This window comes from Chiloscyllium punctatum, chromosome 5 (genome assembly GCF_047496795.1).
Source record: "Chiloscyllium punctatum isolate Juve2018m chromosome 5, sChiPun1.3, whole genome shotgun sequence".
Lineage (NCBI taxonomy): Eukaryota > Metazoa > Chordata > Chondrichthyes > Orectolobiformes > Hemiscylliidae > Chiloscyllium > Chiloscyllium punctatum.
Window position 1 is genome coordinate 30566034 of NC_092743.1, and position 16966 is coordinate 30582999.

The 16966-nt window shown below is 42.3% G+C and overlaps 1 protein-coding gene across 2 annotated transcripts in view; it reads right to left on the bottom strand.

The window, feature by feature from the left end:
* Positions 1 to 16966, bottom strand: part of LOC140476958 (KH domain-containing, RNA-binding, signal transduction-associated protein 3-like) — a 170287-nt gene that overhangs the window by 70955 nt on the left and 82366 nt on the right. For both annotated transcript variants that reach the window (XR_011960634.1, XM_072569981.1), the window contains exon 5: positions 16087 to 16233. Coding sequence is in view for 1 of the 2 variants with exons in the window: in XM_072569981.1 (XP_072426082.1) it covers positions 16087 to 16233 (147 nt within the window). In the remaining variant the exon portion in view is untranslated. The remainder of the gene's footprint in view (positions 1 to 16086; positions 16234 to 16966) is intronic.

Sequence of the window (16966 nt, forward strand, 5' to 3'; positions counted from 1 at the left end):
ACAGCGTTAAGCTGGAGGAACAACATTTCATCTTCAGACTAGGCACTTTACAACCTTCTGCACTTAATATTGAGTCCAACACCTTCAGAGCTGAAAAAAGTATTGCTAGAAAAGTGCAGCAGGTCAGGCAGCATCCAAGGAGCAGGAGAATCAACATTTCTTCAGGAATGAGTAGGGTGTGCCAAGCAGGTTAAGATAAAAGGTAGGGAGGGGGGGCTTGGGTGAGGGGCATTGGGAATGCGATAGGTGGAAGGAGGTTAAGGTGAGGGTGATAGGCCGGAGAGGGGTTGGGAGCGGAGAGGTCGGGAAGAAGATTGCAGGATCAAGAAGGCTGTGCTGAGTCCGAGGGTTGGGACTGAGATATTGTGAGGGGGGGGGGGGGGGGAGGAAATGAGGAAGCTGGAGAAATCTGCATTCATCCCTTGTGGTTGGACGGTACCTAGGCGGAAGATGAGGTGCTCTTCCTCCAGGCATCATGTTGCCATGGTCTGGCGATGGAGGTGGCCAAGGACCTGCATGTCCTTGACGGAGTGGGAGGGGGAGTTAAAGTGTTCAGCCACAGGGCTGTTGGGTTGGTTGGTGCGGGTGTCCCAGAGGTGTTCTCTGAAACGTTCTGCAAGTAGGTGGCCTGACTCCCCAAGGAGGCCACATCGGTTGCAGCGGATACAGTAAATGATGTGTGTGGAGGTGGAGGTGAATTTGTGACGGATATGGAAGGATCCCTTGGGGCCTTGGAGGGAAGTGAGGGCGCAAGTTTTGCATTTCTTGCAGTTGCAGGGGAAGGTGCCGGGAGTGGAGATTGGGTTGGTGGGGGTTGTGGACCTGATGAGGGAGTGGTACGCTGATAGGGGAGGGGAGGGGAAATATATCCTTGGTGGTGGGGTCTGTTTGGAGGTGGCGGAAATGACGACGGATGATGTGATGTCTCTGGAGGTTGGTGGGGTGGTAGGTGAGGACCAGTGGGGTTCTGTCCTGGTGGTGATTGGAGGGGCAGAGTTCAAGGGCGGAGGAGCGGAAAGTGGAGGAGATGTGATGGAGACCATCGTCAACCACGTCTGAGGGGAAATTGCGGTCTTTGAAGGAGGCCATCTGGTTGTTCGGTATTGGAATTGGTCCTCCTGGGAGCAGATGCGGCGGAGGCGAAGGAATTGGGAATACAGGATGGCGTTTTTACAGGGGGCAGGGTAATCTAGGTAGCTGTGGGAGTCGGTCGGTTTATAGTAAATGTCCGTGTTGAGTCAGTCACCTGAGATAGAAATGGAGGTATCTAGGAAGGGGTGGGAGAAGTCTGAGACGGTCCAGGTAAATTTGAGGTTGGGGTGGAAGGTGTTAGTAAAGTGAATGAACTGTTCAACCTCCTTGTGGGAGCACGAGGTAGCGCCGATACAGTCATTGATGTAGCGGAGGAAAATGTGGGGGGTGGTGCCAGTGTAGCTGTGGAAGATGGACTGTTCCGCTTTACCCAAAAGCTCATTTATGATTGGGGGGGGGGGGGGGGGGGGGGGAGGGGGGCGTCAGGTGAGTTGATATAATTTAAAAATTATTGTAACTTCAACACAACTATATCCAGTTATACACAGCCTGAACAAGGGCTGGGCATCCAGTATAGTCACTGGAAGCATACTGAGATTAGTTTAGTGAGACTGTTTTAACTCTGGCTGACCATTCAATAATATTTGCGTTCCAAATTCCACATTCCTATTTATCTCCAATAATTGTGGATTCCTTTGTTGAACATTGATTATCTTTGGGAGGGGGAGGGAGGTAAATCAATGATCCCATTTACACCATCTTCTGAAGTAGAGATTTCTAAAATTACACAACTCTCAAAAAGTTTCCCCTCTTCTCTGTTTTACAATTACAGCCTTTTACAGCAATGTCCTGAGTTCTGGACTCCCTAACAAGGGGAAACATCCTTTCCCCATCCGCTTTCTCAAGATCATGCAGAATCTTGAAAACTTCAATTAAAATCACACTTGCTCTTCTGAACTCTAATGAAAATACGTTCAGCTTTTGCTCATAAGATAACTCACTCACTCCAGGTATCATTCGAGTAAACTTCCTCTGAATTAACTCCAATGGGAATACCAAAACTGCACACAGTACTTGAGATTTGGTCTCACTATGCCTTGTCTAACTCAAAGATACACTCTTACTTTAAAATGTTCAATTGGTCTCAGGTGTATCAGGTGTAAATTAAACCATCATGTTTTCCATCCCTTCATCTAATCACTGATACAAATTCTAAAAAGTTGGGTTCTTGTAGTTTAGTGGTTGCAAACCGTCCTCTTGTGTCAGAAGGTTGGGGTTATAACATCTCTGAACAGGGTGATTCAGAAAATATCAATAAAGTCCAGGGCCCAGAACAGATCCCCACAGACACCACCTGTCATAAACTGCCAATCTGAGACAGACAATATGCCAGTTTTTTGCTGACCAGCCAAACAACCAATCCTTTATTTTTGTCACTATGTCACTCCCTTTACCATCAGCTTGAACTTTGTACAATGATCTTTTATTGCGGCATTTTGTTAAATTCCCCTGGAAATCTAAATATAGTACAGCAATCGACCTCCCTTTACTAACAGTATGTTACTGAGCAAGTTTTGAGAAGATTTGTAGCTCAGGTTTAGGCTCTGGGTGTAGGTTTGCTCGCTGAGCTGCAAGTTTTTTTTGGATATTTTGTCAACATACTAGGTAACATCATCAGTGAGCTTCTGGATGAAGCACTGGTGATATGTTTCGCTTTTTATTTATGTGTTTAGGTTTCCTTGGATTGGTGACACCATTTTCAGTGATGTTATTTCCTCAGGGCATGGTAAATGGGATCCAAATCAATGTGTACGTTGATGGTATTCCAACTGGAATTCTATGTTTCTAGGAATTTTCGCGCATGTCTGTTTGGCTTGTCCTAGGATGGATGCGCTGTCCCAGTCAAAGTGGTGTCCTTCCTCATCTGTGCGTAAAGATACTAGTGAGAGTGAGTCTTGTCTTTTGGTGGCTAATTGATATTCACGTCTTCTGGTGGCTAGTTTTCTGCCAGTTTGTCCAATGTAGAGTTTGTTACAGTTCTTGCAAGGTATTTTATAAATGACACTGGTTCTGCTCATGGTCTGTATAGGGTCTTTCAAGTTCATTTGCTGCTGTTAGTGTTGGTGGGTTTGTGGACTACCAGGATGACAATGGGTCTGAGTAGTCTGGCAATCATTTCTGAGATGCCTTTAATGTAGGGGAGAGTGGCTAGGGTTTCTGGATGTGTTTTGTCTGCTTGTTTGAGTTTGTTGCTGAGAAAATTGGTGGACTGTGTTCATTAGGTACCCATTCTTTTAGAATACACTGTATAGGTGATTTTCCTCTGCTCTGCGTAGTTCCTCTGTGCTACAGTGTATGGTGGCTCATTGAAATAAATGTTCAACCTGAGCTACAAATCTTCTCAAAACTCACTAACACCTATGGGCGCATTACGCTAAAACAGGCCTGAAAATGGGAGACCAATGCCATCTGACAGAGCGCCACCCACAAACAGCCTTTAACTGCACAAACTGCACGAATAAGGAAACAGGTACTACCTGTCTTAAATACAAACTTCCCTTAACACAGTAGCCAAAGAATAACAGAGCAAAATGGCCACAGAAGGATTAGAGAAATGATTAATGATGCCCACAACAGATTCCGTAAATACAACCGGGAAATTTCACGCCAAAACACTTTATTCACTAATGAATCAGTCCATGAAATGGACAGATAGTACAAGCCATAGATATTAGACAGTGACAAACACAGAAAAGGAAAAACTAGACAAACTTCCAAAATAACACCACAGATAACGCAGAAGCATGGATAAAAAAAACTAAGACAAACTTATCTGACCAACCCTTAAAACATTGAAAAAGCCGTCTTAGTAAGAGGATTAAATTACAACTTCCAGAATGCGGACAAGATTTCTTTGCAGCATTAGAAATAACATTGACAGAGAACAAAATCACAGAAGAAATCCAACAAACCATCAGACAGTCGCACCAACATTAAGCAGGAAAAAGGAAGGAAACACACAACACACAAGAAAGGAAAGCACTAGAAGGACTAAAAAAAATTTTAAAATATTGATATCCTACCTGCATGACAGTCATTTTAAATCAAAGACTACAGAGAAAGTGATTGTGCTGCATGCAGATACCAACACGTGGCGATAGGCCCAACCCCACAACTAGAGAACCGAATTATGGCCCTACTCAAAAAACGTCAGAAATCTGGAGAAATAAATAAGACAGACTTCCAAAAAATTAAATCAGACGGATTCAACACCACGCTTCAACAGATTACCCAAAATTCACAAACCAGGATCCCCCCTCACACACATAGTCTCACTGCCTGGAACACCAACTTAAAGATTAACCAAGGAGCTACACCAAAGACTAAAACACTTAGTAGAAGACTCACACCACTCCATCCACTCTACCCAAGAAATCCTGAAGACCAAAGACACAGATATAAAAGTGGATGAAATAATGGCCTTCTTTGACATAACAGCCCTGTTCATATCCATCATCAATCCAACCAAGGAAACACTGACTACACTATTAGAAGAACCAAAGACACATACACCAAAACACCTTCAACTTCATCAGCAAAGGACAATATCATCAAGCTAGTGGACCTATGCCTTACCACCCACTTCACTTTCAACAACAAAACCCACAGACAAACCAATGGAACACCCATGGGATGTCCAATATCAGGGTTTTTAGTAGAGGAAGTAATGCAGAGACTCAAACAAACAGCTCAGCTAACCATCCAACACAAACTTTGGGTCTGCTACATGGATGACACCTTTGTCATCACTAAATGAAACAAATTAGAGGAAACTTTCGAGACCATCAATAATATCCTTACTTGCATAAAATTTACTAAAGAGAAGGAAAACAACAAACTGCTATTCCTAGATGTCACAGTAGAGCGAAGAGCCAATGGGGTACTTCAATCCAGCATCTACAGGAAAACAACACGTCCGGACCAACTACTGAACTACAGAAGCAATCATTCCAAAATCCACAAACGAAGCTGCATTAGAACATCATTTCAACAAACCTCTACACATTGCAGCACAAAGGAACTACGAAGAGCAGAGGAATATCAGCTACACACTGTATTAAAAAAGAACGAGTACCCAATGAACACAGTCCGCCGATTTCTCAGCAACAAACTCAAACAAGCAGACAAAACACGTCCAGACACTCTAGCCACTCTCCTCTTCAGAGACATCTGAAACGACTGCCAGACTACTCAGACCTCTTGGCATCACAGTAGCCCACAAACTAACCAACACACAAAAACAGCATCTAAGAGAACTTGAAAGACCCTATACAGACAAGCAAAACAAATGTCATTTACAAAATACCTTGCAGGAACTGTAGCTAACACAACATTGGACAAACAGGCAGAAAATTAGCCACCAGGATACATGAACATCAACTAGCTACAAAAAGACATGACATACTCTCTTAATTTCCTTACATACAAATGAAGGAGGACACCACATTGACTGGGACAATGCACCCATCCTAGGATAAGCCAAACAGAGACATGGGCAAGAATTCCTAGAAACATGGCATTCCAACTGGAATTCTATCAACAAACATAGTGACTTGGATCCTATGTACCACCCGCTGAGAAAATGTTCAGGATATGACATCGCCAACCCAAGGAAACTTAGAACAAATTAAAAAGTGGGCCAAACCACCAGTGCTTCATCTGAAGGCTCCCTGAAGATGTTGTTACTTAGTATGGTGACGAAATATCTGAAAGTGAACCTTCCAGCTCAGCGAGCAATTCTACATCCAGTATGTTACTTCTTTAAAAGGATTCCAATAAAACTGTCTAAACAGGATTTCCACAACCTGGCTGATTCTTCTTGATTACTTGAGATTTGAGTGTCCAGTTAGTACCTCCTCGAAGACTGAAGACGTTGTTAGAACGAACATAAATATCAAGCTATAGTTCATAGAGTCAGACGTACAGCATTGAACTAGACCCTTCAGTCCAACCCATCCATGCCAACCAGATATCCCAACCCAGTCTAGTCCCACCTGCCAGCACCTGGCCCATATCCCTCCAAACCCTTCCTATTTATATACCCATCCAAATGCCACTTAAATGTTGCAATTGTACCAGCCTCCACCACTTCCTCTGGCAGCTCATTCCACACACATACCACCCTCTGTGCGAAAAAGTTGCCCCATAGGTCTCTTTTATATCTTTCCCCTCTCACCCTAAACCTATGCTGTCTAGTTCTGGACTCCCCGATCCAAGTGAAAAGACTTTGTCTATTTATCCTATCCACGCTCCTCAATTTTGTAAACCTCTAAGGTCACCCCTCAGCCTCCGATGCTCCAAGGAAAACAGCCCCAGCCTGTTCAGCCTCTCCCTATAGTTCAAATCTTCTAACCTGGCAACATCCTTGTAAATCTTTTCTGAACCTTTCCAAGTTTCACTGTAGCTTTCTGATAGGAAGGAGACCAGAATTGCACGCAATATTCCAACAGTAGCCTAACCAATGTCCTGTACAGCCGCAACATGACCTCCCAACTCCTGTACTCAATACTCTGACTGATAAAGGAAAGCATACCAAACGCCTTTTTCATTATCCTATCTACCTGCGAATCCACTTTCAAGGATCTATGAACCTGCACTCCAAGGTCTCTTTGTTCAGCAACATTCCCTAGGACCTTAACATTAAGTGTATAAGTCCTGCTAAGATTTGCTTTCTCAAAATGCAGCACCTCACATTTATCTGAATTAAAACTCCATCAGCCACGTGTCGGCCAATTGGGCCATCTGGTCAAAATCCTGTTGTAATCGGAGGTAGCCTTCTTCGCTGTCCACTACACCTCCAATTTTGATATCATCTGCAAACTTACTAACTGCACCTCTTAGGCTTGTATCCAAATCATTTATGTATTCTATAGTTTCCAGTCTTCTGCCTGTCTCCATTCTTGAAGAGTTATATTTGCTACACATTCTGTTTTCCTGAAATTTCCAAATTTTGAAAAAAGTAACACCAGTGTACATACTCTCTCATTTGTTACCACCTTTAATTCCCTCAGATGGAAGTCCAACAGGACCCAGAAACTTCTCAACCAGCAGTTCCATCAGTTTGCTCTGTGGTATTTCCCCAGGTATTATAATTTCACTAAGTTCCTCCATTTCTTCAAACTCCAAATTTACAACTATCTCTGGGATCTGTCTTGTACCCTCTCGAGAAGGCAGAAGCAAAATATTTGTTCATTACATCTGCCATTCATTTATTATCTACAATTAAATCCCCAATCTTAAGAGGGCCAACACTTCACATCCTCCTTTCTTTTTAAGATACTTAAGCAAACCCTTGTTTACTGTTTTTACATTTCTAGCCAGCTTCCTCTCAGCCTCTAATTTATTAGTCCTGATTCACCATTCTCTGTCGCTTTATATTCTGACTAGTCATCTGACCTGCTATTCATATTTGCTCATTTATTTATTTGTCCCTTGACATTGACACACTACTTACCTTTAGTTAACCACAGATGGTGGGTCTAATTCTTGGAACCTTATTTTGAATAGTAGGAACTACTTATATAGATTATTCTAAAATTTCCCTTTAAGAATTCTGACATCACTTATCTTTCTGGTAGCTCAGCTTTCACATTTATATAGTTAGCTTTTCTAAAAAAGAATAAAATATGGTCTTAGACCCATTCTTCTCACTTCCAAACTGGATGCAAAATAAAAACATGGTCATTGTTATCTAGAGGTGTCGTCACTCAGATAAAATTAATCCTGTCAGATTATATCATCATCAAATTTGGAATAGCTTGTTCTGATTGGAGAACATGCTGTTCTAAGAAATTCTCAAAAGTATTCTATGAACTTATAAATGCTCCTATTACCAATTAGAATTTTCCAGTTTATGTGCAAATTAAAATCATCTATCATTACTGTTGTTCTTTTATTATGAGCACCTAATTAATCATCTTGTAAGATTTGTTCTACATTGTGGCTATGGAGTTCTGTAAATCATCCGTACAAATTACTTTTCCACATTACTCATGACCTCCATACAAACCGACTGTAAGGTACGAAACCTAATGTGAACAATTTTAAAATAGGACATTAAAGGACTGGAATTACACTAAGATAGGAAATTTCAAGTAGACATCAGTGTAATATCTTAGTTCAGGGCCTCCACATGTGGTCTGACTACCACTGCCAGACCCCAGTCCAACAGCTGTCCCCACTCTGCTCAAAGCCTCAGACTGCTCTATACCAACACTCAGCGGTTCCAAGGTGAGTCCCAGAGCAGTGTACAGGCTGCAAGCTCCAGGCAGAGACTGGTGCGAGGGTGGCAGTGCTGGCTTACCTTGGAGCTGAGTGCCGATACGCAGCAGTCTGGGGCTTGGAGCGGAGTAGGGACAGCTGCTGGATTGGGGTCTGGCACGGGCGGTCAGAGCACACATGGAGGCCCTGTGCTCAGATGTTAGACATTTCAGTGTATTTGAAATTTCGTACCTTACTGTAACGTCAACCCTTTAATGGTGTCTTATTTTAAACCTTTTTTTCAACTAGTAATGAAACTACTTTTATTTCTCTGCTGTATAGAATTCATCTTAGGTACAAGTACCTATGTTCTTGTCATAAGACAGCAGATATTGCAAAAGATTTTCACTGCACTCCTAAAATGGAGTACACGTGACAATAAAAGGACATTGCATTGTAACTGAACCATGGTCATCACTAACTATACGCCAATACCATCTTTGATGAGAACAATTACCCTCTCTTATCAATCTTCCTATTCTTCCTAAGAATCCATTAAGAGTAAAAAGAAAGAGGCTATTAGGCCCATTGTATCTGTCCCAGTTCTCCAAATGACCATTATATCTTTACGTAATTTTTCTGCCTATTTCTTGTCACCCTGCATAAGGCTTCTATTCAAAGCACTGACTTCTTCAATGTCTCTTACCAAACTTATGCCATTAGTAGTAGGGCCAAGTCACAAATACCTATCATTTTACAATATAGCTTTTTACAATATATGTTAATGATATAGAAGATGGTATCAGCAATAACATTAGCAAATTTGATGATACTAAGCTGGGTGGCAGGGTGAAATATGATGAGGATGTTAGGAGATTACAGGGTGACCTGGACAAGTTAGGCGAGTGGTCAGATGCATGGCAGATGCAGTTTAATGTGGATAAATGTATGGTTATCCACTTTGGTGGCAAGAACAGGAAGGCAGATTACTACCTCAATGGAATCAATTTAGGTAAAGGGGCAGTACAGAGAGACCTGGGTGTTCTTGTACACCAGTCAATGAAGGTAAGCATGCAGGTACAACAGGTAGTGAAGAAGGCTAATAGCATGCTGGCCTTCATAACAAGAGGGATTGAGTATAGAAGCAAAGAGGTTCTTCTGCAACTGTACAGGGCCCTGGTGAGACCACACCTGGAGTACTGCGTGCAGTTCTGGTCTCCAAATTTGAGGAAAGACATTCTGGCTATTGAGGGAGTGCAGCGTAGGTTCACGAGGTCAATTCCTGGAATGGCGGGATTACCTTACACTGAAAGACTGAGCGGTTGGGCTTGTATAACCTTGCGTTTAGAAGGCTAAGAAGGGATCTGATTGAGACATAAGATTATTAAAGGATTGGACACTCTGGAGGCAGGAAACACATTTCCGCTGATGGGCAACTGCCGAACCAGAGGACACAGCTTAAAAATACGGGGTAGACCATTTAGGACAGAGATGAGGAGAAACCTCTTCACCCAGAGAGTGGTGGGTGTGTGGAATGCTCTGCCCCAGAGGGCAGTGGAGGCCCAGTCTCTGGATTCATTTAAGAAAGAGTTGGATAGAGCTCTCAAAGATAGTGGAATCAAGGGTTATGGAGCTAAGGCAGGAAGAGGATACTGATTAGGAATGATCAGCCATGATCATTTGAATGGTGGTGCAGGCTCGAAGAGCAGAATGGCCTACTCCTGCACCTACTGTCTAATTTCTATCCTTATTAGATTTTAGATAGCTTGTTCTGAGATCACAGAATCTACTGAATACTGCTAGCCTCTCATCCCTTTAAACTCACGCTGACAAGGTTTTATTTTTGTCTTAATATCTGCCCAACACTACCTTTGTGCATTATTGGAACTTTTTTTGACTGGGCAAATTACTGTAAAAGATACTACAGCCCTATTCAAAGTGCACGCTTTGTGGTCCCAGCTAACATTCCCCCCAACGGTAAAATAGTACTTTTATTTGTGTGACACTGCTGTTGGAAATAGCTATATATTTACAAGCTTGAATTTTTATTGCAGTGAATTAACTAAATAGTAATAGCTTCAATTTTTTTCTATTAAATCCAAGCTAAAAAGGAAACTAACAAGCCTATCCTTCTAAACAGCTCAAGAAACCAAAGACCTGCTGCAGTCTGTCCTAATGAGAAAGCTGTTCGCTAACACAGGTTCATTGCCTCATTCTATTGGTCTCACTCTGTTCTTCTTCCAAAGGATGCGAGAATATTGTTTATGCAACAGCAACCTGCACTTCCATAAAGCATTTAGTGCAAGACATCATCCTTGAACATTTGATGGAGGAGGGAGGAGGGAGGAAGAGGAAGAGGAAGAGGATCGACATTTCTGATGCTGATTCCTGATGAAGGGCTTATGCCCAAAACATAACTCTCCTGCTCCTTGGATGCTGCCTGACCTGCTGTGCTCTTCCAGCACCTCACTCAACTCTGCAGGAGTAAAGTATCTATATACTACAATTCAACCTGGTGACATGGTTTAGAGATTTAGGAATCAAGGTGTTGTCATTCCCAGAAAAAAAAGTGCAATAGAATTGTGAAACAAGTTACCAACAAAGACATTAATGAACAACAAATGGATTCAGAGGATTATATGAGCTAATGGAGAGAAGGCTTATTCATAAGTATTAAGTTAGTCTGCAGCAGTTTGTGCAGAGGAATAAGTGCTATTTTCTGGGTCTGCAGATTGGAAGGAGGAAAAATGGCCCTTAGAGGAGTGATATACTTTTCTTGTCAGATGTGGGAGTTTAGGGAGAGTTTACATGTTACTGAGGATTAGATCTTCAATAAATGCCATTGGTTGGCATTAAAATGAATCGGCTGGAGCAACAGTTAGAGGCAATGAGTAATTTACAAGAGCAAGGAGGTGTGATGGATGGCAGTTATAGGAAGGGGAAAAAACAAATCGCAGATACAGTGATATAGATGGGTTCACTCCAGAAAAGGAGAGAGGGGTAGGCAGGTAGCGCAGGAGTCTTCTGTGGCTATCCCCATTTCAAACAAGTATGCTGTTTTAGAAAATGTAGGTGGTGATGGATTCTCATGTGAATGTAGCACGAACAGCCAGTTTCTGGTATCGAGACTGGCTCTAATGCAACGAGGGATATGCTGGGTTCCAAGAGATCCATTGTGTTAGGGGACTCTCTACTCAGAGGTACAGACAGACGTTTCTGTGGCCAGCAGCAAAAATCAGAATGGTGTGGTGCCTCCCTGGTGCCAGGATCAAAAGATGTCTTAGGAAGGGGAGAGGAACCAGCAGGAGGTCATTGTACACATTGGTACCAATGACATAGGAAGGAAAAAGGATGAGATTCTGAAGGGAGAATGTAGAAAGTTAGGCAGGAAGTTAAGAAGGAGCTCTTCAAGTGTAGTAATATCCAGATTACCCCCAGTGCTACGAGCTACTGAGGGTAGGAATAGGAGGATAGAGCAGATGAATGCATGGCTGAGGAGCTGGTGTATGGGAGAAAGATTCACATTTTTGGATCTCTTGGAATCTCTTCTGGGGTAAAAGTGACCTGTTACAAGGACTGATTGCACCCGAATTGCAAAGGGAACAAACAGGGTGTTTTGCTCGAGCTGCTCGGGATGATTTAAAATAGTAAGGTGGGAGGATGGGAACCAAGGAGGTAATGAGGAAAGAGATCAATCCGAGACTAGTACAGTTGAGAAAAGCAGCAAGTAAAACAAACAGTCAGGGCAGGTAGGGGCAAAGCAGAGAACAAGGTAGGACTGGTAAATTAAACTGCACTTATTTCAATGCAAGAGGCTGAACAGGGAAGGCAGATGGACTCTGGGCATGGTTAGGAACATGGGACTGGGATATTTTAGCAATTACAAAAACGTGGCTCAGGCATGGACAAGACGGGCAGCTTCATGTTCCAGGATACAAATGCTACAGGAAGGACGGAAAGAGGGGCAAAAGAGGAAGGTGAGTGGCATTTTTGATAAGGGATAGCAATACAGCTGTACTGAGGGAGTATATTCCCAGAAATACATCCAGGGACATTATTTGGGTGGAACTCAGAAATAAGAAAGGGATGATCACCTTATTGGGATTGTATTATAGACCCCCTAATAGTCAGTCATCGGAAAATTGAAATACATACTTTTAGGAAGATCTCAGTTATTTGTAAGAATATTAGTGTGTTTGTGGTAGGGGATTTTAACTTGCCAAATATAGACTGGGACTGGATGTAAGTTTGCTCACTGAGTTGGAAGGTTCGTTTTTAGATGTTCCGCCACCATGCTAGATAACATCAGTGAGTCTCTGGTGAAGCACTGGTGGTATGGACCATTTTTATTTATGTGTTTAGGTTTCCTCGGGTTTTCCTGTGGTGATGTCTTGCTCTTTTTCACAGGAGGTGGTAAATGGGATCCAAGTTAATGTAATCTTTGAAATGTTGGCATCATGGTAGCCCACAAACCCACCAATACACTAAAACAGCAGCTAATGAACTTGAAAGGCCCAATACAGACAACAAGCAAAATTAATGTCATTTACAAAATTCCTTGTAAGAATTGTAACAAGCACTACATCAGACAAACAGGCAGAAAACTAGCCACCAGGATATATGAACATCAACTAGCCACAAAATGATATGACCCACTCTCACTAGTATCCTTACATACAGATAAGGAAGGATACCACTTCGACTGGGACATCCATCCTAGGACAAGCCAAACTGAGACATGCGCGAGAATTCCTAGAAGTAGGGCATTCCAACAGGAATTCTAAACAAACATTAACTTAGATCCCATTTACCACCCTCCCTGAGAAAAAGAACATGAAATGACATCACCAACCCAAGGAAACCCAAACGCAAACAAAAAGCAGGCCATAACACCAGTGCTTCATCCAGAGGCTCACTGATATTTCGTCACCATACTAGGTAGCATCTGAAAACAAACCTCCTAGCTCAGTGAGCAAACCTACATCCAGAGCTACAACCCTTCTCAAAACTCGCTAATAGACAGGGACTGCCACACAGTGTTAAAGATTTAGATGGAGAGGAATTTGTTACGTGTGCATAGGGAAATTTTCTGATTCAGTTTGTGGACATACCAAGAGAAAGTGCAAAATTTGACCTACTCTTGGGAAATACGGCAGGGCAGATGAGTGAGGCGTCAGTGGGGGAGCACTTTGGGGCTAGCAACCATAATTCTATTAGATTAAAAATATTAATGGAAAAGGATAGACCAGATCCACAAGTTGAAGACTTAAATTGCAGGAAAACTAATTTTGACGGTATTAGGCAAGAACTTTCAAAAGCTGATTAGAGGCAGATGTTTGCAGGTAAAAGGGATGGTTGGAAAATGGGAAGCCTTCATAAATGAGATAGGGAGAGTGCAGAGAAAGTATATTTCTGTTAAGGTGAAAAGAAAGACTGGTAGGTGTAGGGAATGCTGGATGACGAAAGAAATTGAGGGTTTGGTTAAGAAAAAGAAGGAAGCATATGTCAGGTACAGACAGGAGAGATCAAGTGAATCCTTTGAAGAGTATAAAGGCAGTAGGAGTATATTTAAGAGGGAAATCAGGAGGGCAAAAAGGGGACATGAAATCACTTTGGCAAATAGGATTAAGGAGAATCAAAAAAGGTTTTTACAAATACATAAAGGATAAAAGGGTAACTAGGGAGAGTATAGGGCTACTCAAAGATCAGCAAGACTGCCTTTGTGTGGAGCCACAGGAGATGGGGGAAGATACTAAATGAGTATTTTGCATCAGTAATTATTGTGGAAAAGGACATGGAAAATATAGAATGTAGGGAAATAGATGGTGACACTTTGAAAAATGTCCATATTACAGAGGATCAAGTGCTGGAAACGCATAAAAAAGTGGATTAATCCCAGGACTTGATCAGGTGTATCCTAAAACTCTTTGGGAAGCAAGGGAAGTAATTGCTGGGCCTCTTGTTGAGGTATTTGTACCATCAATAGTCTCATGTGAGGTGCTGGAAGACTGGAAGGTTGGCTAACATGGTGCCGCTTATTAAGAAGGGTGGAAAGGTCAAGCTAGGGAACTAGAGACTGGTGAGCCTGATGTCAGTGGTGGGCAAGTTGTTGGATGGAATCCAGAGGGACAGAATGTACGTGAATTTGGAAAGGCAAGGACTGATTAGGGATAGTCAACATGGCTTCGTGCGTGGGAAATCATGTCTTACAAACTTGATTGAGTTTTTTGAAGTAATAATAAAAAGGATTGATGAGGGCAGAGTGGTGGATGTGATCTATGTGGACTTCAGTAAAGGTGTTCGACAAGGTTCCCCATGGGAGATTGGTTAGCAAGGTTAGGTCTCATGGAAGACAAGGAGAACTAGCCATCTGGACATAGAATGGGCTCAAAAAGGGAGAAAACAGAGGGTGGTGGTGGGAGGGTTGTTTGTCAGACTGGAGGCCAGTGACCAGTGGAGTGCCACAAAGGGTCAGTGCTGGGTCCACTGCTTTTCATCATTTATATATATGGTTTGGATGTGAGCATTAGAGGTATAGTTAGTAAGTTTGCAGATGACACCAAAATTGGAGGTGTAATGAATAGTGAAGGAGGTTACCTCAGATTATAACAGGACCTTGATCAGATGAGCCAATGGGCTGAGAAGTGGATGATGGAGTTTAATTCAGATAAATGTGAGGTGCTGCATTTTGGGAAAGCAAATTTTAGCAGAACATATACACTTAATGGTAAGGTCCAAGGGAGTGTTGCTGACAAAGAGACCTTTGAGGAGAAAGTGAGGACTGCAGATGCTGGAGATCAGAGCTGAAAATGTGTTGCTGGAAAAGCGCAGCAGGTCAGGCAGCATCCAAGGAGCAGGAGAGTCGACGTTTCGGGCATGAGCCATCCTGAAGAAGGGCTCATGCCAGAAACAGACCTTTGAGTGCAGGCTCATAGCTCCTTGAAAGTAGAGTCACAGGTAGGTGGGATAGTGAAGGCGGCATTTGGTAAACTTTACTTTATTCAGAGTATTGAGTACAGGAGTTGGGAAGCATGCTGCAGCTGTACAGGACATTGGTTAGGTCACTGTTGGAATATCAAGTGCAATCTCGTCTCCTTCCTATTGGAAGAATGTTGTGAAACTTGAAAGGGTTCAGAAAAGACTTACATGGTTGGAGGATTTGAGCTCAAGGGAGAGGTTGAATAGGCCGGGGCGGTTTTCCCTGGAGCATCTGAGGCTGAGGGGGTGACCTTATAGACGTTTACAAAATTATGAGGGGCATGGATAGGATAAATAGACACATACAGTCTTTTCCCTGGGGTGGGGGAGGCCAGAACTAGAGGGCTTAGGTTTAGGGTGAGAGGGCAAAGATACATAAGAGATCTAAGGGCAACGTTTTCACAAAGGGTGGTACGTGTATGGAATGGGCTGCCAGAGGAAGTGGAGGCAGCTAGTACAGTTGCAACATTTAAAAAAGGCATCTGGATGGGTATATGAATAGGAAGGGTTTGGAGGGATATGGGCTGGGTGCCGACAAGTGGGACTAGATTGGGTTGGGATATCTGGTCAGCATGGATGGGTTGGACCAAAGGGCTGTTTCCATGCTGTACATCTCTCTGACCTTAAGGCACAGCAGAGGCATACATTTAAGAACACACTATAGGACACTAGTTTGTTTGGGTTACATTTGCTTTTAGATGTTCTAACTTGTGTATTCTAAGAATTATTTATTCAAATTATAGTTCATAGACAAAATAAAAACACAATGTTCCCATATGAAACATTGGGATTATGAAGAACGATTTGAACACTGACCGGTATGAGAAACTTCTTCACTTCCTCTAGAGCATGTCCCATTCTTGCATATGCCTCGGATGGTGGAGCAAACACTTCAATCAATACATGCAGATCTTCATTAAGATGTGCATATTTTGATTCTCCACTTTTTCTTAGCTCTTCTTCCTTAAGAAATATGGAGAGAAAAAAATTAGCTGACTTGATCAGTACATCACAATATTACTTCAAATAATATTGTGTGGTGTGGTGTAAGTGTTGTTTGTACTTTCAATTATTCTTTGTCCATACTTTTCTTAATATGTCTGGTATAGTGTATATTAAGACTGCAGTTGTTGTCACATACTTTGTACTGTAGAAATCTTCAACAGCACAGCATAAAAGTTGCCAAAGACCAAAAATAAATTTTGCAGCATTAATTTTTCTCACTTAAATCATATCTTCATGCAAGATTTGAGAAGATTTGGAGCTCAGGTGGAGGTTCACTCACTTAGCTGAAGGTTCATTTTCAGATGTTTCATCACCATACTAGGTAACATCTTCAGTGAGCCTCCAGACAAACCACTGCTGATGATTCCTAATTTCTATTTATATGTTTGGGTTTCTTTGGATTGTAGTTTCCGGTGATGTCATTTCCTATGGTGATATCATTTCCTGTTCTTTTTCTCAAGGGATGGTACATCGGGTCCAAGTCAATGTGTTTGTTGAGAAGAGATTCCTCATCTCTGTCCAAACTGGATGATACTTTTATGGGAGAGTCTAGGATCAGCAGCCTTAATCTGTGTAAAGTAAGTAATCTGTCTATCCTGTTAATACCCCGAAGTATCTTGTATGTTTCAAGAAGGTAGCTTCTCATTCATCTAAACTGCAATGAGTACTGAACCCACGTGCCTACTCATTT